The sequence below is a fragment of the Nerophis ophidion genome, linkage group LG15 (assembly GCF_033978795.1).
Source record: "Nerophis ophidion isolate RoL-2023_Sa linkage group LG15, RoL_Noph_v1.0, whole genome shotgun sequence".
Classification (NCBI taxonomy): Eukaryota; Metazoa; Chordata; class Actinopteri; order Syngnathiformes; family Syngnathidae; genus Nerophis; species Nerophis ophidion.
Genome location: NC_084625.1, coordinates 22,931,580 through 22,957,411, shown reverse-complemented (window position 1 = coordinate 22,957,411; position 25,832 = coordinate 22,931,580). Strand labels below are relative to the sequence as shown.

General features: G+C 38.9%; 1 protein-coding gene across 4 annotated transcripts in view; it reads right to left on the bottom strand.

The window, feature by feature from the left end:
* Positions 1-25,832, bottom strand: part of prex2 (phosphatidylinositol-3,4,5-trisphosphate-dependent Rac exchange factor 2) — a 247,564-nt gene that overhangs the window by 30,658 nt on the left and 191,074 nt on the right. For all 4 annotated transcript variants that reach the window (XM_061921850.1, XM_061921851.1, XM_061921852.1 and 1 more), the window contains one exon: positions 2,759-2,825. In XM_061921850.1, the coding sequence (XP_061777834.1) occupies positions 2,759-2,825 (67 nt within the window). The remainder of the gene's footprint in view (positions 1-2,758; positions 2,826-25,832) is intronic.

Below are 25,832 nucleotides of genomic sequence, written 5' to 3'. Positions count from 1 at the left end.
TGACACTGAAATCTGGGAACACTGCATTTTGTGTTTGAGTGGCTTTAATGGTAATGAGTTGTTTGTCTATGAGCGCGAATTGTGTATCATATCTACTCTTTTATTTCAGATATGTTACATTATTAGATTTCTGACATGCCCCCCCCAGGGGATAGAACTACATATATATATATATATATATATATATATATATACACACACATATATATATATATATATATATATATATATATATATATATATATATGTATACATATATATGTATATATATGTGTATATATATATATATATATATATATGTGTATATATATATATATATATATACATACATATATATACATACATACATATATATATATATGAATATATACATATAAATAAATAAATATAGATATATACATATATATATATCCATATACATATATATATCCATCCATTTTCTACCACGTATTCCCTTTGGGGTCACAGGGGGGCGCTGGTGCCTATCTCAGCTACAATCGGTCGCCACCTCATCGCAGTATATATATATATATATATATATATATACACATATATATATTTATTTTTTCAAAACGCACAAGTGCACCTTATGTGCGGAATGTACAGAATCCTTTTGGTTGTGCTTACCGACCTCGAAGCCATTTTATTTGGTACATGGTGTAATGATAAATGTGACCAGTAGATAGATGGCAGTCGCATATAAGAGACACGTGTAGAATGCAATATGACTTAAGTGAGCAACACCAACATTTTGTATGTCCATCCATCCATTTTCTACTGCTTGTCCCGTTTGGGGTCACGGGGCGTGCTGGAGCCTATCTCAGCTGCATTTGGGCGGAAGGCGGGTTGCACCCTGGACAAGTCGCCACCTCATCACAGGACTAACACAGATAAACAGACAACATTTACACTCACATTCACAGACTAGGGCCAATTTAGTGTTGCCAATCATATATGTTCCATTGAAAATCTATAACATCACACACGGCGCTCAAAAATCTATCAAAATGTTTTGGTCCGACCTTGGTAAGCTATGAAGCCGCACCGCTTGATGAATTGTACTGTGTTTCAACATACAAATATTATTACGGTGTGTATAAGGTAAGACAAGGCGTTTTGTTTCGCAATATTATGCAAAAGCAGCTTTATTTACCTTCTGGTACCTGCTGATCTAGATTTAGGATCTCCATAAGTCCTAAAAAAAATGTCCGCTCCTCCGCCTTTGTAGTCCGTGAAAACGCTGAAGTCGATAAGTTTCTTCTTTTTCTCTATCTTCTTGTTATAGGACATTCATCCTCCGCTGTAGCCATTTCTAATATAAAGTAGTGTAAAGTCTTTATTTATACTTGTCATTAAACCCACCATGAAAGCGCTAAAACATAACGGTGTAGTGAGTTTACATTATTCACCCAAGGAACTTTAGTTATTAAAGAGTTCCGGTCAAACGTTTTTTCACGGGACACATTTCTGGCGTTAATATTGCACTAGTGAGTCACGGATGAGGAGATGCTAATTTATTGAAGTCTGAATGTCATTAAAACAGTTAGTTACATCTTTTGACACTTCTTCCACTGCCTTTCTTGCACGCTACACCGCTACAACAAAGATGTTGTAAAAAAGACGCTGCCGAAGGCGAGCCAAGTAAATAAGACCGCCCACAAAACGGCGCCTCCTGAAGCAACTGTCAGAAAGCGGCTTGAAGATGATCTGTAAAACATCATCTATGCAACATTTTGACCAAAAAAACACCATTACATGTTATGTAGACCACAAGGAAGTGTATTCCATCCATCCATCCATTTTCTACCACTTGTCCTTTTGGGGACGCTGGAACCTATCTCAGCTGCATTTGGGTGGAAGGCAGTGTACACCCTGGACAAGTCGCCACCTCATCGCAGTGCCAACACAGATAGACAGACAACATTCACACTCACATTCACACACTAGGGCCAATTTAGTGTTGCCAATCAACCTTTCCCCAGGTGAATGTTTTTGGAGGTGGGAGGAAGCCGGAGTACCTGGCGGGAACCCACGCATTCACGGGGAGAACAAGCAAACTCCACTCAGAAAAATCCCGAGCCCGGGATTGAACCCAGAACAACTCAGGACCTTCGTATTGTGAGGCAGATGCACTAACCCCTCTTCTACAGGGCTGGCCGGAAGTGTATTCACTTTAGAAAAAAAAATTCTAGTAGATAATCTAAATACAAAAGTATTTTTATTTCAAGATGTGCAGCAAAGCCTGTTTCAAATAAAGCTATCCAATGTGAAGTGCTAGGTGTACATGGGTTGGGGTATTATGAAGTCACATTTGAGTATTTTTTATCACAACTGGTGCTCAAGCAGACTAAATGAAAACTGATTACTTTTAAATCCTCATTAAAAAAGTTAGCATCATGCAATGTATGACAAAATAAATCAATCTTATGTGTTAGTCGCTGATGTGACCATCAATGTATGATCACTACTGCCTAGTTTCTCTTCTTATATTCTTATTTTACTGTTATATTTTTATTCCCATCGTTGCTTTTTATTTTTATTCTTATTGTAATATTTTTCTATTTTGTTTCCATTTATACCCCCCTTATTTACTTTTTAAATTGATCTCAATTCTGTACACTGCTGCTGGAATTTTAATTTTCCTGAAGGAACCAATAAAGTACTATCTATCTATCTATCCATCTATCTATCTATCATGAATCCCATTATTGACACAAATAAAGCTGCTGTGATGGCTTTTTCCATGATGTCATCTCACCTTATCTATGAGGGCAGCCTTGGGTGTAGAGCTTGGAGACATGTTGGAATGATCCATGTAGAAAGCCCTGTGAGAGGAACCACATTTTACATATGGAGTTAGTCTGCTGGACATTTAGGAGATGAAGCAGCATCAAACAGTTTCGCTTTCACGTCATCCTGTTGCATTTCTAGGAAAAGTAGGCCACCTGCTTATTGTTATTATTATTGTTATGATGTAGCCCCTCCATCTCACGAGCCATGAGCTTTGCAGAAGAAAAAAAAAAAGCGACTCATCGTCTTGTCCTGGGCCTCGCTCCAAATGCTATCGCGTCAGACGTTCATGTTGGACGTTCTTTCCTTGATCTTCCACAGGGGGCAGCGGTGAGTCAAAGATACATAGAGCAGGGACCTCATGTATTAAAGAGGAACAGGACTTTTTTACATTTTATTTTGCCTATTGTTGACAATCATTATAAGAGATAAAAACTTAAGGTTTTTTTTTTTAAGGATTTTAAAGATAATAAAAACCGCTTGCAAGATATGGCTAATAGAAGTCACCATTGTACCCATCAAAGCCCTCTAAAGCAACTTTGAAAGCCTTCATCAATGCTTTGTATACACACTGTAAGTTCATAAAAATATGAAATATATATAATTTTTTCTGTGTTTTAGTGATTTTAAGCAATACCAGAACTTCTTTCCTCAGCACATTTATTTCCGTTTCCATAGCAGCGCACTTCTGACAAATATGTTTTCCTACTTCCGGAAAACAAAGGCGTGTGTGTGTTCTTGTCATCATGGCAGACTTGGTAATGATTATTTCTGGACGAATGAGGATTCACAACATTATCTAGCTGAATATACAGGGGATTACGTTTTTGAGGTAAAAATTGACAGACCATCATTTAACTACTCTCTGACCGTTTCACAAGGATTTGCCATTTTATGGTCGGCCTTATTTTACATGCCTCCACTTGGACTGTTTTTTCTCCCTGCTAGCCATGTTGTAGTTTTAGCCTTTCCATAGCGAGACTACTGACATATATACAGTGGGGCAAAAAAGTATTTAGTCAGCCACCGATTGTGCAAGTTCTCCCACTTAAAATAATGAAAGAGGTCTGTAATTTTCATCATAGGTACACTTCAACTGTGAGAGACAGAATGTGAAAAAAAAATCCAGGAATTCACATTGTAGGAATTTTAAATAATTTATTTGTAAATTATGGTGGAAAATAAGTATTTGGTCTACTATTCAAAGCTTTCACTGATGGAAGGAGGTTTTGGCTCAAAATCTCACGATACATGGCCCCATTCATTCTTTCCTTAACACGGATCAATGGTCCTGTCCCCTTAGCAGAAAAACAACCCCAAAGCATGATGTTTCCACCCCCATGCTTCAAAGTAGGTGTGGTGTTCTTGGGATGCAACTCAGTATTCTTCTTCCTCCAAACACGACGAGTTGAGTTTATACCAAAATGGATACATGGATGATACAGCAGAGGATTGGGAGAATGTCATGTGGTCAAATGAAACCAAAATAGAACTTTTTGGTATTAACTCAACTTGTCGTGTTTGGAGGAAGAAGAATACTGAGTTGCATCCCAAGAACACCATACCTACTGTGAAGCATGGGGGTGGAAACATCATGCTTTGGGGCTGTTTTTTCTGCTAAGGGGACAGGACCATTGATCCGTGTTAAGGAAAGAATGAATGGGGCCATGTATCGTGGGATTTTGAGCCAAAACCTCCTTCCATCAGTGAAACCTTTGAATGGTTAACCAAATACTTATTTTCCACCATGATTTACAAATAAATACTTTAAAATTTCTACAATGTGAATTCCTGGATTTTTTTTTCACATTCTGTCTCTCACAGTTGAAGTGTACCTATGATGAAAATTACAGACCTCTGTCATCATTTTAAGTGGGAGAACTTGCACAACCGGTGGCTGACTAAATTATTTTTTGCCCCACTGTAAGTTCTAACTCTACACTACTTTGTATTAGAAATGGCAACAGCGGAGGATCCGCAACTCCAAAAATGGACAAGCGGTAGAAAATGGATGGATGGATGGAACAGCGGAGGATGCATGCGCATGTACGAACCAGTATGTCCCACAACAAGATGATAGAGAAAAAGAAGGAAATTATTAACTACAATATCTGACGACTATGACAGACTCGTACAACGCTCTTGGGGTAAAACTTTACCATATATGGAAATAGCCGTGTTGGAAAAACGTCACTAGTGGCTTAGTGGTTAGAGTGTCTGCCCTGAGATCTGTAGGTAGTGAGTTCAAACACCCGCCGAGTCATACCAAAGACTATAAAAAAAATGGGACCCATTGCCCCCCTGCTTGGCACTCAGCATCAAGGGTTGGAATTGGGCGTTAAGTCACCATAAATGATTCCCCGGCGCGGCACTGCTGCTGCCCACTGCTCCCCTCACTTCCCAGGTGGTGATCAAGGGGATGGGTCAAATGCAGAGAACAAATTTCACCACACCTACTGTGTGTGTGACAATCATTGATACTTTAACTTTAACTAGTAATACCAGAACACTTATGTTATTCTTTTTTAATATACCGTATTTTTCGGCCTTTAAGTTGCAGTTTTTTTTCATAGTATGGCCGACTTGGTGCGACTTATACTCGGGAGCGACTTATGTGTGAAATTATTAACACATTACCGTAAAATATCAAATAATATTATTTAGATCATTAACGTAAGAGACTAGACGTATAAGATTTCATGGGATTTATCGATTAGGAGTGACAGATTGTTTGGTAAACGTATAGCATGTTCTATATGTTATAGTTATTTGAATGACTCTTACCGTAATATGTTACGTTAACATACCAGGCACCTTCTCAGTTGGTTATTTATGCGTCATATAACGTACACTTATTCAGCCTGTTGTTCACTATTCTTTATTTATTTTAAATTGTCTTTCAAATGTCTATTCTTGGTGTTGAGTTTTATCAAATAAATTTCCCCCAAAAATGCGACTTATATATGTTTTTTTCCTTCTTTATTATGCATTTTCGGCAGGTAAGACTTATACTCCGGAGCGACTTATACTCCAAAAAATACGGTATACTTTCTCACAGAAGTGTGGACTTGAGTAACATGACTTGGACTCGAGTCAGACTTGAGTCATGAATTTGATGACTTTAGACTCGATTTGACAAAATGTTAAGAGACTTGCAACTCGACTTAGACTTTAACATCAATGACCTGTGACTTCACTTGGACTTGAACCTTTTGACTGGACAAGACTTGCTACTTTCCCCAAAACCCAAAGATTAAAAAGTTATCCAGGAGCGCTCCATATCTTTCATTGTGTACGTGTGTGCCTATCAGTACAACATCCAATCAAATTAGAGCCACGTTGTTTTCATCTCAGAGCATTCATCGAATCAAATTGCAGGACAACCAACAAAGAAAAGCTCTGAAACAACGCGGCAGTGAGGAAAAATTATGCCAAAAATAGCTTCGTTCGGGTATTAAAACTACGAGTTGGTCAACAAAAAAGGAATTGCAGTATGCAAAACATGCGGTTCGAAGATTACAGACGGAGACGCAACAACTTCCAACTTCATTCGACATTTGAAGAACGGATAGTTTTGAAAGTAAAATAACGTTTATTGGCTAAGTAACGTAACTTTTATTTGGTGTGTAGTTAAAATCAGTGAGGCTGTAAACTCACTGCTAAAGTTATAACCATAGACATCTTCTAAGTAGACCATTGACCGCTACTGCCTACTGGCTCTGACGAGACGCGGGGCCGCCATCTTGGAGTGGTGATCCGCTCCACTTAGTGCAATTCATTTGGCAGGAGCAATGAACTGTCAGCGCATTTAATTACTTTTACCTTACTGAATACCACTGATTTTCACGCGTTTTTTTGTCATACGTGTAGCTATGATAAAGGACACATGTTTTGGCGTGTTTTATTATTCATAGTTTGCTTAACAGTAGTAGAATATTCTTTTATGCTATAAGTGACCAGATGTCCGAGATCAAAACTGGGAATATAATCCCAAAGAAGGGAATATGATGAGGTTCTATATATATATGCGTATATCCTACATAAACAATGCGTATATCCTACATAAACAATGTATGAATGCATTAGATATCTATATATCTTAGGGACCTATAGACTGTATCTCTGTTGCTACAGCAGCAAATAGTTTATTCTGTCTTGACACTTTGTATTGATATTTTGTATTACATTCTTCTCTTAAATGATCATGTTTACAGTGATTTTTTTATATGTAAATTTTTATGTATGTCGCTTTCGGATACTTACACATAAACATATATAAACATCTGAAAGTCTTTAGATCAGCTAAAATCACCAATCTGTTTCACTGGATTCAGAATAAAACCAAATTCTGTCTTAATTCTGTGTTGGCTTTTACAATCTTCATCTTCATCATTTATCAATCATGTTGTAAGTATATATACATTGTAGTAACAGGCACATTTATTTCAACTTAATGTTTTTCAAGAATGACATTTTTAAATTTTATTAATTTCATTGACAAGCAATTCTGTTATGGTCATACTCTTATTTGCTAGCAGCTATGATTTCAGTACTATTGAAGATCTTTGCTCCTTCTCAACTCTGTGGTAATATATTTTTCACAAAATACAACCAATAGTACGTTGATGTTAAATCTTACTTGTGAAAAGTAATCCCCCGATTCCTATTTTCAACAGTCCGCTCATTTGAGCAGGAAAACGCTGAATACCAGCCCGGAATCTTTGTTTTCTACCTGTCAACTGTCAGTTAAGGCTGCTCGCCGGCTTCTCATTACCACTTCAATATGGCGGCGAATTTCTCGCGTCACAGCAGCCAATGCTGCGTCTACTTATAAGATGTTTATGGTTATAACGTCATTGCAAACACGGCAATCTGTTGCGTCCACTGCAGTACGCTACCTTATTCGTCCTTTTTTGTCAAGTGATTTTTTTTAAGCATGGTTTCATGAGGTACCTACACTTAACGTTAGGTTAGTCAATGCTTCACACACAGTAGCGTAACGTTAAACGGCGGTCAGCAACAGAGCGTATTTTAGCCACCTACAAAAATACAAACATATTCAAATAAAGGTCAGTTAAAATGTATACTATATTAAAAATATGTGTACGTATTGCATAGGGCCTGGACATCTAAGAAGTACAACCATGTTCATTGTTATGTTCATGTATTTGTTGTTTTTCATGTGTACGCACACATCAACACACATACAGTATGAAATGAGATCAATGAGATATAAGGTAAGAACTGGATAAAAACTGCTGTGGACCTACAGTAGTTACAATGCAAAATGCCATGGAAATACAATGTTAACAGTTAAGGGCAAATACGTACAGTTGCACTTGTTTTTTCAAATGTGTTTATTCTGTAAAGGAAGTAGTTAAATTATTAAAATGACTGTTTAATAGTGCTATTATGAGGTCTCGAAACTCAAAATGCAGGATTTGGGACTTGACTTAAGACTTTCCAGTCTTGACTTTGGACATGACTCGGGACTTGAGGGCAAAGGCTTAAGACTTACTTATGACTTGCAAAACAATTACTTAGTCCCACCTCTGCTTTCTCATTATTAAATGAATGCAATCAAAAGTTATCTTCCAATATAGCCCATAACAAGCTTAAAAAAAAACCCAGACACCGCCATTGAGGATTTATATACATGTTGTAAGTATATATACATTGTAGTAACAGGCACATTTCTAACAACGTTTAATACGTATTTAAAAGATTTTGAGCGTACGCGGCGCATTAATTTAAAAAACGCATCGTAACGTTCGATTTTTTTTCCCCAACATTACTTATTACTCACTGCAGACTTTATGAGAGCCAACAAACATAATAACATGCTACTTACTGTACAAGTTCTGCTGGATATTGAGTGATAAAATATGATTATAGTCCCATTTAGATGAAGAATGACTCATAATCCTTCCAAAGGGGGTCGTTCTCACCATTTTCAGGTCTAATTTGGCTGTCAAAGTGTACCAACTTGTCGGATTACATCCTTATTCTTCTACTATCAAGGTGAGAGGCATTATTTTTGATCTACAATAAACTTCCACAAGTAGGGAAGCAGCTCACACATGCTTGTGATCACGACGCCGCTTGTCCGCGTTAGCGCTAATGATAACAATATCACTAATACTTGATTAATATTCAAGTCACAAAATGTAAATGGAGTTGTGTTGGCCCTTTTTAAATGGTCATTCAAAAGGGCTTTATGGGCGGAAAAGAGGACCTCGCATTGGCTCCACTCTCAGCGGACTTTTATCTACGAGTTGAAATGCATTTTAAAAATCCATCTGTTATCATGTCTTTCATAATGATTGCGAACAATAGGCAACATTTAAAAAATAGTGCAGTTCCCCTTTAAGATCTTTCAAACAAGCCCTTGATTGTCTCTGTGTGTAAGGTATACAGATGTTAAAAACCTGCATAAAGTGTGAAATACTACACTTAATTAAACCTTATACTTTTCCCCCGCCCTTGCACTGCTGCACTAACTCGCAACAATAATGGAGTAGAGAACATTTTTACACTACAGCAATCACCTCCAAGTTATTTTTGGTGAAATTTTTCTTTTTTATAATATCGTTCTGTTTTCTGATTCTGCGGAATGTGATCGCAAGCACATGGATAATTTAAATATAATTTGCATATTTAATTGAGGGTGTGAACTAGGAGGGTCGAACCACTCCAACATGTGCGCTGAGTTCCACGTTGATTAGGATGTATAAAAGAAATATGCTTGGATTCATGCGTGCGCACACGTCAATAAATCTGAATGTGTGTGTTCGTAAGACGTTTTATGGATTGGAGCGTACACCATTTTTTAGTATCAAATCCACATGGTCCTTGTGATAAGGAGTGCTTGTGATGCAAACTCAGCAGTGGGACGCCATCAAATCGCAGTCATCCACCAGTCTGCTAAAAATAGGAACACTACACTTTATTAAAGTCCGTCAAATAAAATCTCAGAGCCTTTTACTTCAAGCAAGAGGCACTCGTCATGAAAGCGTTGTACACATTCACACTTGCACAGGACTGGGAGCCAAGAAAGATGCATTCTTGTCTAGAATGGGTCTTTTCCGTCAAGTTAATTGGAGAAGGTAAATAAATACCGCTCATGAATAATAAACAGGTGTGAAGCACTGCAGCTCAATTGACATAAATTAATACCTCTGAGTCACATCCTCAGAAAGAAGCCGATCATTAGACACGAGACAAACTTTATTGATCTACAAGGGAAATTGTTCCACACAGTAGCTCAGTTACATTACAAGGATGGAAAGGATAATGCACACAAGGGCACAAAAAGAGGGCAAAAATAAAAAATGTACCATAGTAGCAATATAAAATATAATGTGTCATATTTAAATAGTATATTTATATATTCATATGAATATGTTTACACAACTCCAGAGAGTACCATGTATCCATTTGGGGTAAAGTATCAGGTGGACCGTATTTGTACAGTGCAATTTTAATGATAATTGGGGATATTTTGTAATTTTTTTAATTAAATGACACAATGGTTTTTAGTGTATTTTTGATTAAATTGACAATCACTGGAAATGCCTATACAGTCATGATGTATTGGACTATAAATTACATGTGAGTCGCCTCCTATGGGTTGTGGTGAAAATGTGTTGGCAGATGTTTAATAATCAAACAAATGATCAGTGACTTATGGGCAATTAGTAGGGGTGTAACGGTACACAAATATTTCGGTTCGGTACGTACTTTGGTTTAGAGTTCACGGTTCGGTTCATTTTCCGTACAGTAAAAAAACAACAAAATATAATTTTGGGGGTTATTTATTTACCAAATTTGTAAACAATGGCTTTATCCTTTTAAACATTGGGAACACTATAATAATTCTGCCCACATTAATCAACATTAAACTGCCTCAAATTATTGCTCAGATTAAATAAAATGACAAAACTTTTCTTGTACATATAAAAAGTGCAACATTAAACAGTTTCAAGTCAACTCATCATGCTTAATTTATTAAAGCATTTGGAAAGCCTGTAGTTGATTTTTATCATGTAAATGTTGTATTTTTATCAACATGTGATAGCAGGGACCCTGCCATTTAAAGCTTTTCTGTCCGTAAAACACACACCGCAAAATGAGCTAACGTCAAACTAAAAGCTAATTGGCCTTCGCCTCAAGCCAGAACTGCGAGCGAGCTGAGCTGCAGTTTAAGTTTCTAGAAGGTCAACGGGTTCCAAGTGATGTTAGTAGCAGTTGACTGGGAGGTGTTTATTATCATTTGGGGAGAGTACGCTGCCTTATGCTCACTTGCTTAACACCTATCTGCTTGACGCTGAAGCATTTACTACATGCACTCTGAATACGCACTGCTGATTGGCTGTTACCGCTCTGAATACACACTGCTGATTGGCTGTTACCGCACTGAATACACACTGCTGATTGGCTGTTACCGCTATATATGTAACCAATCAGATGGTTGTGTGGGTGGGACAATGCTGGGTGCTGAGACAGAGGCAGAAGAAGCAAAGCAGCTTGTTAAGACTTTAGCTTAGAAACTCGTTCGGTACACCCCCTTACCGAACCAAAACCCCCGTACCGAAACGGTTCAATACAAATACACGTACCGTTACACCCCTTGTAATTAGATATTTTGCTTAATGGTGACCATTTTTCAATCAATTTTTCACAAATGTTCCATGCATGCTTGTCAGTCCCCTAAAAGATGTGTACTTAATTTCACAAGGATTTATCTTAACACCTTTCAGTTCGTGTGGATGTTTTACATATCGGGGTTTAATAACAGCGCCACTATGTGGTGTATTTGTTGGAAGAGTAATAGCAGGGCAACTAAGTATGGGTCCAGTTATGTCACATTTCATTCTTTTGTATGCAGAGGTTTCAAAAAGTCTAAGCAATAGCCATTTCGTGGTGTCCTAATTCTTTCCCATGACTGTACAGTACATAGCACCTTTAGGCCAAAAGTGCAGGTGCTTGCTAACACCTCACAAATCTATTTCATGAGCAACTTGGCCCAGATCTGAAACACGAGCAGCTTGCTTGTCATGGGATAACAGCCCATGTAATTGCTTCAAGATGGTCGGCAACAACACTTTCTTTGGTAATAACACACCGCACTTGTGACGGGGAGGCGCAATTCCTCAAGTCGGACACTAAAAATCGAGACGGATAGTCGCCGTGAGGGTCAACGGGTGAATTCTGTCTAACAAACGGCACATGCAAACATATTCAATGTCTTGATTGTAATTGATTTGATATACTACAGTATTATACAGTGTTCTACATACTGTACTGTAACATTCTACATTGAACAGAATACTGTGTATAGATCACATTCTACAGTGTGATCTATGTACTGTACAGTAGGCAAGGTTGTATTTTTGCCTCATTCCTGTGAGAATCCTGCATGTGACTGAAGCATTAGGGAGTGGGACTATCCAGGACAATCTGCAGTGAGCCCAAACAACCACAAGGTAATCTGTGAGCAGAAAATACTGTATCATTTCTTTCACTTTTGGATTTAAATCAAGTCTTATTAGGTCGGTAGTTCTTTTTTCATGCACACTTTAAGTGAGGGATGCGGCAAAAAATAACCAAGTACCACTGTACTATAGTGTACTACAGCATGATTTATATACAGTACTATAGATTACTGCAGTATGATTTATATACTGTACTATAATATACTTGTGGAGAGACGGAGCCAACGAGCCGACAGCAGGGTAGGACAAACGGCGGTCCTACTTAAGATGGCGGCCAGGGGGCTGAGTGTGCGGAGAGGCGGGGCGCGCTTGGAGCGACGCTGCGGCAGGTGTGTAGATCACACACCTACTCTCAATCCCTGCATCTTCTCCTGCAGTATAAAAGGGGTGAAGGAGGAGCGATCGGGGCGGAAGGAGTAGGAAAACCAGCAACAGAACCTGAAGAACGAGAACGACCGAGAGTGAGCCGACGAGAGCAATGAAGACGCGGCCGACGGAAGGCGAAAGAGGAGCGAGCAAGATCGGAGGCGCTGAAAAGCGATCCGAGCAAAAGACGGACGCTTTATTGAAAAATAAAACAAGAGTAAAACCTGCTCAGTGATGTCCGTCCTCAATGGTCCCTGCAACCCACACAATGATGGCAGGAAGCCGTTCACAATACTACAGTATGATTTACATACTGCATTATAGTTTACTAAAGTATGATTTATATACTGCACTAAAGTTTACTACAGTATGATTTATATACTGCACTATAGTTTACTAAAGTATGATTTATATACTGCACTATAGTTTACTACAGTATGATTTATATACTGCACTATAGTTTACTAAAGTATGATTTATATACTGCACTATAGTTTACTACAGTATGATTTATATACTGCACTATAGTTTACTAAAGTGTGATCTGTGATATATATTCTGTACTATAGGATACTACAAGGTGATCTTTATACTGTACTATAGTATATTATATAGTGATCTATATACTGTACAAGAGCACACAACATACTATAGCAGGCTACAGTGAACAATATACTGTACTACAGTATATAAAGCATTCTACACTAGTATGATTTATATACTGTACTATAGAGTACTAAAGTGTTATACAGTACTATAGCATACTACAGTGTGATCCATATACTGTACTATAGCATACTACAGTTATCCATATACTGTACTATGGCATAATACAGTATGATCTACATCCTGTACTATAGCATACTAGTGTGATCCATATACTGTACTATGGCATAGTACAGTGTGATCTATATACTGTACTTATAACATACTATAGTGTGATCTACACGCTGTACTATAGCATTCTACAGTGTGATTTATATATTGTACTATAGCATACTAGTGTGATCCATGAACTGTACTATGGCATAGTACAGTGTGATCTATATACTGTACTATAGCATACAACAGTGTGATCTATATACTGTACTTATAGCATACTACAGTGTGATCTATATACTGTACTATAGCATACAACAGTGTGATCTATATACTGTACTATAGCATACAACAGTGTGATCTATATACTGTACTTATAGCATACTACAGTGTGACCTACACACTGTACTATAGCATTCTACAGTGTGATTTATATACTGTACTATAGCATAATACATTGTGATAAATATACTGTACTATAGCATACTACAGTGTGATTTATATAATGTACTATAGCATACTACAGTGTGATCCATATACTGTACTATAGCGTACTAAAGTGTGATCTATATTCTGTACTATTGCATAGCAAAGTGTGATCTATATACTGTACTATAGCATACTAAAGTGTGATCTATATACTGTACAGTGTGAGCTACATATTGTATTCCACAGAGTGCTGGACATACTGTACTATAAAATATTCTACAGCGTGGTCCACATGACGTCAGTATGCGGCATTACAGTAAGGAACACGTCCACTACAGTTTATTTAATAATATGAGGATCTAATGCAGGACGTGGCCGCTGGCCAGAAAGCCTCCCGGTCATATATCACACAGCCAACAGCGACACTGTATGCTCTCTCCTTCGTGACCACGGGAACGCTCTCAGGAGGTTTAGACGTCAGCTGAGGCGTCGAAGGGGGATTTGGAGGACATATGTTTCCTGGAGCAGCGTGGGAACGACCGCATTGGCATGACACCCTCTTCTCCAAACAGGAGGAGAATTGAATTGAAAATCGAACAGTCGCAGATGAGCGTCACATTTACACACGAATGGAAGCAGATGCTGTGTCTCAGTCACTTGCATTGCTTTGACTAATAACATTTACACTTATGAAAAACTAAGCCCTGCAGCAGGTAGCCCGGCCTCCCGGGGGTTTGGTTCAGGTGGTCTTGATTGCAGTCGTAGTGAGTAGCGTGACAATTGTGTGGTGTCGACAACCAAGCACAGTGGAAGTAGCATCATGTTCTGGGGGGGCACAGGGGAGCTGTGGTTCATTATAGGGAAACCTGAATTACAAACCCCGTTTCCATATGAGTTGGGAAATTGTGTTGGATGTAAATGTAAACGGAATACAATGATTTGCAAATCATTTTCAACCCATATTCAGTTGAATATGCTACGAAGACAACATATTTGATGTTAAAACTGATAAACATTTTTTTTTTTGCCATCCTAGTCACTGCCGTTGTGTCCTTGGGCAAGACACTTCACCCACCTGCTCCCAGTGCCACCCACACTGGTTTAAATGTAACTTAGATATTGGGTTTCACTATGTAAAGCGCTTTGAGTCACTAGAGAAAAGCGCTATATAAATATAATTCACTTCAATTCACAAATAATCATTAACTTTAGAATTTGATGAAAGCAACACGTGACAAAGAAGTTGGGAAAGGTGGCAATAAATACTGATAAAGTTGAGGAATGCTCATCAAATACTTATTTGGAACATCTCACAGGTGTGCAGGCTAATTGGGAACAGGTGGGTGCCATGATTAGGTATAAAAGCAGCTTCCATGAAATGATAAGTAGTTCACAAACAAGGATGGGGCGAGGATCACCAATTTCTAAGCAAATTGTCGAACAGTTTTAGAACAACAGGACGGGCTCAGACGGTACTGCATCAAAAACCGACATCAGTGTGTAAACGATATCACCACATGGGCTCAGGAATACTTCATAAAACCACTGTCAGTAACTACAGTTGGTCGCTACATCTGTAAGTTCAAGTTAAAACTTTACTATGCAAAGCGAAAGCCATCTATCAACAACACCCAGGAACGCCGCCGCCTTCGCTGGGCCCGAGCTCATCCAAGATGGACTGATGGAAAGTGGAAAAGTGTTCTGTGGTCTGACGAGTCCACATTTCAAATTATATTTTGAAACTGTGGACGTGGTGTCCTCCGGAACAAAGAGGAAATAACCATCCGGATTGTTATAGGCGCAACGTTCAAAAGCCAGCATCTGTGTTGGTATGGGGGTGTATTCGTGCCCAAGGCATGAGTAACTTACATATTTGTAAAGGCAAAATTAATGCTGAATGGTCAATACAGGTTTTGGAGCAACATATGTTGTCATCCAAGCAACGTTATCATGGACACCCCTGCTTATTTCAGCAAAACAATGCCAAGCCACGTGTTACAACAGCGTGGCTTCGTAGTAAAAGAGTGTGGGTACTTTCCTGGCTCGCCTGCAGTCCAGACATGTCTCCCATCGAAAATGTGTGGCGCATTATGAAGCGTAAAATACAACAACAAGACCCCGGACCGTTGAACAACTTAAGCTGTACATCAAGCAAGAATGGGAAGGAATTCCACTTTCAAAGCTTCAACAATTAGTTTCCTTAGTTCCCAAACGTTTATTGAGTGTTGTTAAAAGAAAAGGTGATGTAACACAGTGGTGAACATGCCCTTTCCCAACTACTTTGGCACGTGTTGCAGCCATGAAATTCTAAGTTAATTATTATTTGCTTTGTCTTTGTAGTGCATTCAATTAGATATGGGTTGAAAAGGATTTGCAAATCATTGTATTCCGTTTATATTTACATCTAACACAATTTCCCAACTCAAATGGAAACAGGGTTTGTACAACAAAAGTAAGTTGCAAGATATTTGTGTATTGTCTTCAGTCAAGCATAGTGGTGATAGTGTCACAGTCTGGGGATGCATGTTAAGCCAACATTGGGGAGCTGCGGTTCATTGAAGGGAAACCTGAATCCAAACAAAATTGATTGTGATATTGTTATTTCTTGCCTACATGTCAAGCACGGTGATGGTGGCATCATTATCTGGGGCTGCACCAGTGCTGTCGGCACTATAAAGCTGTGCTTAATTGTGGGTGCGCCTGAATTATAGCAAAAGTAAAGATTGTGTCTTGCCTACAATCAAGCATGGTAATAATAGCTTCATGGCCCGGGGCTGAATGAGTTCCGCCAACAACTAGGGGCCCAAAGTTCATTTAGGGGAAATCGGAATTCCTAAAAGAGTGACTTGCAAATTGTGTCTCACTCACAGTCAAGCATGGTTGTAGGAGCAGCAAGGCTTTGAACTGAATGAGTGCTGTCTACACTGGTTTCAATCAAAGATGTCCGATTATGGCTTTTTTGCCGATATTCCGCTTTTGTTCAACCCTTAATTACAATTTCCGATATCAACCGATAGCGATAATACAGTCGTGGAATAAACACATTTTTATGCCTAATTTTGTTTTGATACCCCGCTGGATGCAATAAACAATGTAACAAGGTTTTCCAAAATAAATCAACTCAAGTTATGGAAAAAAAGTGCCAACATGGCACTACCATGTTTATTATTGAATTCACAAAGTGCATTATTTTGTTTAACGTGCCTCAAAACAGCCGCTTGGAATTTGGGACATGCTCTCCCCGAAAGAGCATGAGGACGTTAAGGTGGGCGGGGTTTAGGGTAGGGGGGTTTCGGGGGGTGTATGTTGTAGCGTCCCGGAAGAGTTAGTGCTGCAAGGGGTTCTGGGTATTTGTTCTGTTGTGTTTATGTTGTGTTACGGTGCGGATGTTCTCCCGAAATGTGTTTGTCATTCTTGTTTGGTGTGGGTTCACAGTGTGGCGCATATTTGTAACAGTGTTAAAGTTGTTTACACAGCCCCCCCTTAGCATTACCTACATGGCTATTGACCAATTATGCCTTGCATTCACTTGTTTGTGTGACTGGGCCGGCATGCAAAGGCAGTGCCTTTAAGGTTTATTGGCGCTCTGTACTTCTCCCTCCGTCCGTGTATCACTACGTACAGCGGTGTTTTAAAAAGTCATAAACTTTACTTTTTGAAACAGATATCGATTATTTCCCATATTACATTTTAAAGCATTTATCGGCCGATAATATCAGCAGTCCGATATTATCGGACATCTCTAGCTTAAATGTAGCTTTAAGATGAAGATAATGAGTATCACTATGTAAAGCGCTTTGAGCCACTATAGAGAAAATGCGCTATATAAATATTATTCAGTTCGGCACTGGGGCGCAGCAGTTCGTCTTGACGCCTGGATTCTGACAGAAGTGAGTTGCAAGAGGATTGCCTTTTGCCTACCCAGAGTCAAGCAAGGCAATAATAGCCTCAATGATTGGGGCTGCATGAATACGTCCTACAGCCAAGGGTTGAGCTTAATAGAGGAGAAATAGGATTTACAAAAAAAGTGAGTTGGAAATTATGTATGACGTGGTTTTTGACTGCATGAATGCCGCCAGCAATGGGGCGCTGCAGTTTATCGAGGTGATGCCTTAATTCAGAAAGAAAGTGAGTTGCAAGATGATTGCATCTTGCCTAGCTACAGTTAAGTATGGTAAAATAGCCCTGCGATGAGGTGGCGATTTATTCAGGGTGTACCCTGCCTTGTACCCTGCCCGATTGTAGCTGAGATAGGCTCCAGCACCCCCCGCGACTCTGAAGGGAATGAGTGGTAGAAAATGGATGGATGGATGGATGGAAAATAGCCTTATGGCTTGGGGTTACACAAGTGCTATCTACACATGAAGTTGAGGTTAATTTAGGGTAATTTGGCTTCACCAAAAAAGTGAGTTGGAAATGGTACGTATATGTCTTACTTACAATCAAGCCTGGTTGTGGTAGCATCATAGTTTTGGACTGCATAAGTGCCGCCGGCAGTTTAATGAGGGGACACTTTAATTCCAATTAAAGCGAATTGCATTGATTGCGACTTTTATTAGTAGATTGCACAGTACAGTATATATTCCGTACAATTGACCACTAAAGGGTAACACCCGAATAAGTTTTTCAACTTGTTTCAGTCGGGGCCCACGTTAATCAATTCATGGTAAGGTAATTGTGTCTTGCTTACAGTGAAGCACGGTGGCGACAGCGTCATGGCATGGGGCTGCACGAATGCTGCCGCCACTAAGGAAATGCGGTTCATTTATAGGGAAACCGGAATTACAACAAACTTGAGCTGCAAAACAATTGTCTTGCCTAGAGTCAAACATGTAATTACTGTCATGGTCTGGGGCTGCATGAGTACTGCAGCCACAGTGGAGCTGCTGTTCATTGAGTGGACACCTGAATTCCAGGAAATGTAAGTTGAATGGCAATGGTTACTTTACTACAGTTAAGTTAAGTTTAGTAGCGTCGTGATTTTGGACTGCATGAGTGCTGGTGGCACTGGGGGAGCTGCGGTTCATAAATTCTAACATGGACTGGCTCAGGGTGGAGGACAGAGTAAAACAACTTGCACTGAGCTTAGTCTATAAAATCCGCTACACCTCCCTGATACCGAAGTACATGTCAAACTACTTCCATAACGTAAATGACCGCCATAACTACAACACCAGGGGGAGCTCCACAAACCACGTTAAACCCAGATTCCGATCTAACAAAGGTCTTAACTCATTCTCCTTCTATGCCACAATAATATGGAATACACTCCCAACAGGTGTTAAAGAAAGTGCATCTCTATCCTCCTTCCAAACCGCACTAAAACAACACCTCCAGGCAACTTCAACCCTTTAGTACCACCCCCCCCCCATCCACATCCCATCCCCCCGGAAAGTAAATAACCAAATGTAAATAATCAAATGTATTTCAAATGTATATACTTGTTCTTTTGCAATCTGAACTCACTATGTTCTCTGCTGGCTGTACATATCCTACTAAGTCAGACCTACACTGTTTCAATATCCATTTCTCTGTTGATGCAATTGTTGATGACTGAAGTACTGATATCAACCAAACCCTCCTCATCCCACCCCGCGGATTGTAAATAATGTAAATAATTCAATGTATATCTCTTATGTTTAACTTGTGTGATGACTGTATTATGCTGATAGTATATATTTGTACAATGAATTAATTTAATTACGTGGACCCCGACTTAAACAAGTAAAAAAAACCTATTTGGGTGTTACCATTTAGTGGTCAATTGTACGGAACATGTACTGAACTGTGCAATCTACTAATAAAAGTTTTAATCGATCGATCAATCAATCAATCAATCAATCAATACAGATGTGTTGACTCATTTTCAGTGGATAGTAAATATATACTGCTTTACAAGCTGTACACTGACTGCTATACATTACAGCAACTTCTACTGTATCATTGTTAGGACTGTCAAACGATTAAAGTATTTAATTGTGATTAAACGCATTGTTCATAGTTAACTCAAAACTAATAGCTATGCAAATACGTATAATTTTTCAACATTAATAAGTGTACCCTGGACAGATAGTTTTCAGGGGGGGGGCTTCCTATTGCTGCATGACAATGTTTTAACCTTCTCTATTGTATTGAGCCTCTTAATCATTCTGCATTTGAGGAGTCGACCAAATATGTTATAAAAGAATTTACACAATATTTCAGCCTGCTAGAAAAATCCGCCCCCCACCACTTCCATATTCCCATACTGATTTCTTAATTTCTTTAAATGCCAATATCACAGAATAACACTAAAAAACATCTCTGAAGAACGATTGGCAACAAATCTAGCATCTATTTTTGGTGTTATTGGCGTCTGTGCTGGTGTTTAGAGACTGTTCAGATACTTCTGTCGCCGTGACAAAAAGTGAGCAGAGAGCTTGACATCACACTTGCTTCGCCTTGCTGGGACCATTTCTCTCATTAAAAGCCCCCGATGTCATCTTAAATTGTGAAGATCGCTGTGCGCGGGTATATTTCAGATATATCAAAGTACATCCACAGCGCGGACACGCTGCCTCCGCTCCAGACAAACCTGTGCGTATGGCTGGTGTTATTGTGTATGTTTGCGTGTTAAGGTGGTCCTTTTTCCCATGGTCTGTGAACACACCGTGTTGGCTGAGAATGAACAAGTGTTGTTTGTCTTGCAGTGAAGCACAAAGGCAGATTTGTGTGCAAGGAGGAAATACTTGTTGGAATTGGGTCCATTGTTAGCATAAAATTGGTCATAAAAGCTAAAAAGAGCGTCAGGCTTTGCTTACTTCTGGAGGCTACAATACATTCATATTTTACTTTATTTTGTTAGGTGTGGTGGCGAATATGAAGCTGTACAATAAGTAGAAACCCTTAACAGTTAAATCAGATGTATAGCTTAGCGCTTTTATTTTGAAGCCGGGAAGTGTGTGATTGGTTTGAGAAAGTGTCTTGACAGGTTTAGATGTCGGATCAACTGTTTGCAATAAAAAGTTTCCTTTTGACGTCCTGCCCACCATCTTTCATTTCTATTGAGCTTTTATGTCATCCTACTTATTAAATCAGTCAGAGTAACAATCTAAATGTTATGTTATCAATCCCCCGTAACCGTAATCTGAACACGCGAGTGAAGCACCACCCACCTCTAAACGACACGCGCAGCAGGTGTTTGTTGCAGGGATGTCGCCTCTTCTCACGGCGAAAAATTGTCCTTTGTTGTCGGGAGAACAACTTGCCCTGGCTTTGAACCTCGTATTTCCATAAGGTTGACTTTCCCTTGTCCATTTCTGCACGCTTGTGGCTCATCAATAGCAAGTGAACTCCAGCCAAGTTCCCCCCACTTTATTTTTTATATCTTTCTAGTTATCATTTTGTATATGTATTGTTGCATTTGATCAAATGTATTATTGATAATGGAGGTAAACTATTGATATTGTTCACAATCAATAGCGCGTTTTCTATTGGTATTTGTATTGCTCCAGTTGTAGTGTAAAAATGGTCATTGTCATTTCTATATTATTATTTATTTCACTAACTGCTTCTTTGCTATCACTTTTACGATCATATTTGTACATATCGTATGTGCTGCTGTTGTTCTATTGTTGTTGTTGTTTTTGTTGTTATTGTTGTGTTTGCTGTTGTTGTTTTGTCTCTCTGTTTAATCCTCCTCTTATCCCCAAAATTTCCCCCTCTGTCTTCCATTTTTTCCTCTTTCTATCCCCTCCTTCTACGGCCCGGCTGCACCAAATGATAATATAAATACATTTAATAATGTCAAATTCAAATAAGGCAACAAGAGAAGTATCCGACACTTCTATTTTGTAAAGTAGATCTGAACAGCCGATACGGGCATCTACATCAACTATATGATTTGCCTGAGAAGCTGGACAGGACAAAAAATTAAAAATAAAATAAAAGTTCCCCCCACTATGACACGGCCCGAAGGGCAAAAAGGAAGTGTTCGTGTTGATCGCCCGTTAAAAAAATGTGTGCCGTTATTGAAGTTTATAGTTAACGCGTTAACTTTGACAGCCCTAAGTATTACCATATTTTTCGGAGTATAAGTCGCACCTGCCGAAAATGCATAATAAAGAAGGAAAAAAACATATATAAGTCGCACAGGAGTATAACTCGTATTTTGGGGGAAATGTATTTGATAAAACCCAACACCAAGAATAGACATTTGAAAGACTATTTTAAAATAAATAAAGAATAGTGAACAACAGGCTGAATAAGTGTACGTTATATGACACATAAATAAGCAACTGAGAACGTGCCTAACATTTTATGGTAAGAGTCATTCAAATAACTATAACATATAGAACATGCTATACGTTTACCAAACAATCTGTCACTCCTAATCGCTAAATCCCATGAAATTTTATACGTCTAGTCCAGTGGTTCTTAACCTTGTTGGAGGTACCAAACCCCACCAGTTTCATATGCGCATTCACCGAACCCTTCTTTAGTGAAAAATGAAATGTTTTTTTTTTTTAATTCAAGACAAAGATCAATGTTTTTGGTAACACTTTAGTATGGGGAACATATTCCAAGTCAGTGGTTGTCAACCTTTTTTCAGTGATGTACCCCCTGTGAACATTTTTGTAATTCAAGTACCCCCTACTCAGAGCAAAGCATTTTTAGGGGAAAAAAACAGATAAAGAAGTAAAATACAGCACTTTGTCATTAGTTTCTGATTTATTAAATTGTATAACTGCAAAATATTGCTCATTTGTAGGGGTCTTTCTTGAACTATTTGGAAAAAAAGATATAAAAATAACTAAAAACTTGTTGAAAAATAAACAAGTGATTCAATTATAAATAAAGATTTCTACACATAGAAGTAATCATCAACTTAAAGTGCCCTCTTTGGGGATTGTAATAGAGATCCATCTGGATTCATGAACTTACTTCTAAGCATTTCTTCACAAAAAATTAATCTTTAACATTAATATTTATGGAACATGTCCACAAAAAAATCTAGCTGTCAACACTGAATATTGCATTGTTGTATTTTTTTTCACAGTTTATGAACTTACATTCATATTTTGTTGAAGTATTATTTAATAAATGTATTAATAAAGGATTTTTGAATTGTTGCTATTTTTAGAATTAAAAAAAAAAAAATCCCACATACCGAATAGTAACCCCATTTGAGAACCAGTGTTCTAAGTAACAAAGACTTAATTTACAGTTATTTGGACACTAGGGGAACATATTCTAAGTGATAAAGACTAAATTTGGAGTTATTTGGTTAGGATTAGGGTGAGGGTTAGAGGGTTATAATGAGGCCATGCCGAATAAGGCATTAATAAGAACTTAATGACTAGTTAAGAGCCAATATGTTACTAATTTGCATGTTAATAAGCAACCAATTAATGGTGAATATGTTCCCCATACTAAAGTGTTATCATGTTTTTTTTTGCTGGTGCTCAAAATGAACCGTGCATGAACATCACCTTGTTCAAACAACAAAACCAACACAGTGCATAAACTCACAACAAATTACACACCTGCAAATCAGTGTGACATCTGCTGTTGCTGTATCCGTAATACACCGATAGGGAGAAGTTTGGATTTACACGAAGAGTCGGGTGTATTTTGACCTCCGCCGAACCCCTGAAGTCAACTCACTGAATCCCTAGGGTTCGATCGAACCCTGGTTAAGAACCACTGGTCTAGTCTCTTACGTGAATGAGCTGAATAATATTATTTGATATTTTACGGTAATGTGTTAATAATTGCACACATAAGTCGCTCCTGAGAATAAGTCGCACCCCCGGCCAAACTATGAAACAAACTGCGACGTATAGTCGAAAAAATACGGTATACTAAAAACTTGTCCTGTTTGTTCTCATGAGGACATGCAGTGTGTTTTACACATCCAGTAGACCGTGACCAAGGGCAATGTAGTCATTTCAGACGTTACTGTCCCTGAGGCGTGAAAGACTGACGTCCTGCCTCTGACCCCACAAAGCAGTTAAGTCCTAATGAAAGTAAATCTCCGCACTCTTCCCTTGACCGATGAGCTCAGAGCTCGCTCTTAAGCAACCCAGGACTGATGAAACCTAGAAATATTGAAGAGAATGTCAAGTCTTTCAAGTTCAATTCAGCCTGATGGCAATCATCGAGATTTCTTATTGGCTGTTGAAGCTATTTCTCCTTTTAAACGTTTGACATTCTGGTGACTGCTCATGCACACTCTTTGATTCTTTGACACGCGTGCACATCCAATCAATTGCGACAGACACAAGAGGTAGAAGATGTCAGTACAGGAGGAGTTATGTTGCATGAAAACAGACCGGCAGCCACAGACTGCAGCATCTTAAAGGCCTACTGAAATGAGATTTTCTTCTTCAAACGGAGATAGCAGGTCCATTCTATGTGTCATACTTGATCATTTCGCGATATTGCCATATTTTTGCTGAAAGGATTTAGTAGAGAACATCAACGATAAAGTTCGCAACTTTTGGTCGCTAATAAAAAAGCCTTGCCTTTACCTGAAGTAGCAGACGATGACGTCACCGGTGTGAGGGCTCCTCACGTCCTCACATTGTTTATAATGGGAGCCTCCAACAGTAAGAGCTATTCGGACCGAGAAAACGACAATTTCCCCATTAATTTGAGCGAGGATAAAAGATTTGTGGCTGAGGATATTGATAGCAAAGGACTAGTAAAAAAGAAAAAAAAGGCGATAGCATTGGGAGCGATTCAGATGTTTTTAGACACATTTACTAGGATAATTCTGGGAAATCCCTTGTCTTTCTATTGTGTTGCTAGTGTTTTAGTGAGTTAAATAGTACCTGATAGTCGGAGGGGTGTGTCCACGGGTGTGTTGACGCCAGTGTCTGAGGGAAGTTAAGGCAGCTACATGGACGGTGCAAGCTCCGCAGATCTTTGGTAAGAGGCGACTTTTTACATCAAATTTCTAACCGAAACCTGTAGGTTGACAAGTGGTCGGGAACCATGTTCGCTTGACCGCTCTGATCCATAGTAAAGCTTCACCTCCGGGAATTTTAAACAAGGAAACACTGTGTGTTTGTGTGGCTAAAGGCTAAAGCTTCCCAACTCCATCTTTCTACTTTGACTTCTCCATTATTAATTGAACAAATTGCAAAAGATTCAGCAACACAGATGTCCAAAATACTGTGTAATTGCGCGATGAAAAGAGATGACTTTTAGCCGCAAGTGGTGCTAGCTAATATGTCCTCTCCAACTCGAGACCTCACGCGCATACGTCATCATTCCGCGACGTTTTCAACAAGAAACTACGCGGGAAATTTTAAATTGCAATTTAGTAAACTAAACCGTCCGTATTGGCATGTGTTGCAAGGTTAATATTTCATCATTGATATATAAACTATCAGACTGCGTGGTCAGTAGTAGTGGGTTTCAGTAGGCCTTTAAATATTGTGCTTTGGAATCTTGAACACAAAATATCAGAGATCGCCTGTTAAAGCAAACTCACCTTCTAATCATGTTTTAAGGCCCTGTTTACACGGCACACTACATCAAGTGACACAGACAATGTTTTTTTTTTGCCAGTCTAAACGCTCCAAAGTGCTTTAAATCTGATCTTTTCGCACCAGATTCAGACCACATCAGGAGGTAGTCCAAATCTGATCTGTGCCACCCCTGAGAGGTGAGGGGAGCAGTGTGCAGCGGTGGTGGCCACGCTCGGGAATCATTTTGGTGAATTAAACCCCAATTCCAACCCTTGATGCTTAGGTAATGGGTCCAATTTTTATAGTGTTTGGTATGACTCGGCCGGGGTTTAAAATCACGACCTACCGATCTCAGGGCGGACACTCCAACCACAAGGCCACTGAGCATGGCCTTAATCACTGATAGACCTCTGTCTAAGACAGGGGTGTCCAAACTTTTTCCACAGAGGGCCGCACACGGAAAAATTTAAGCATGCGG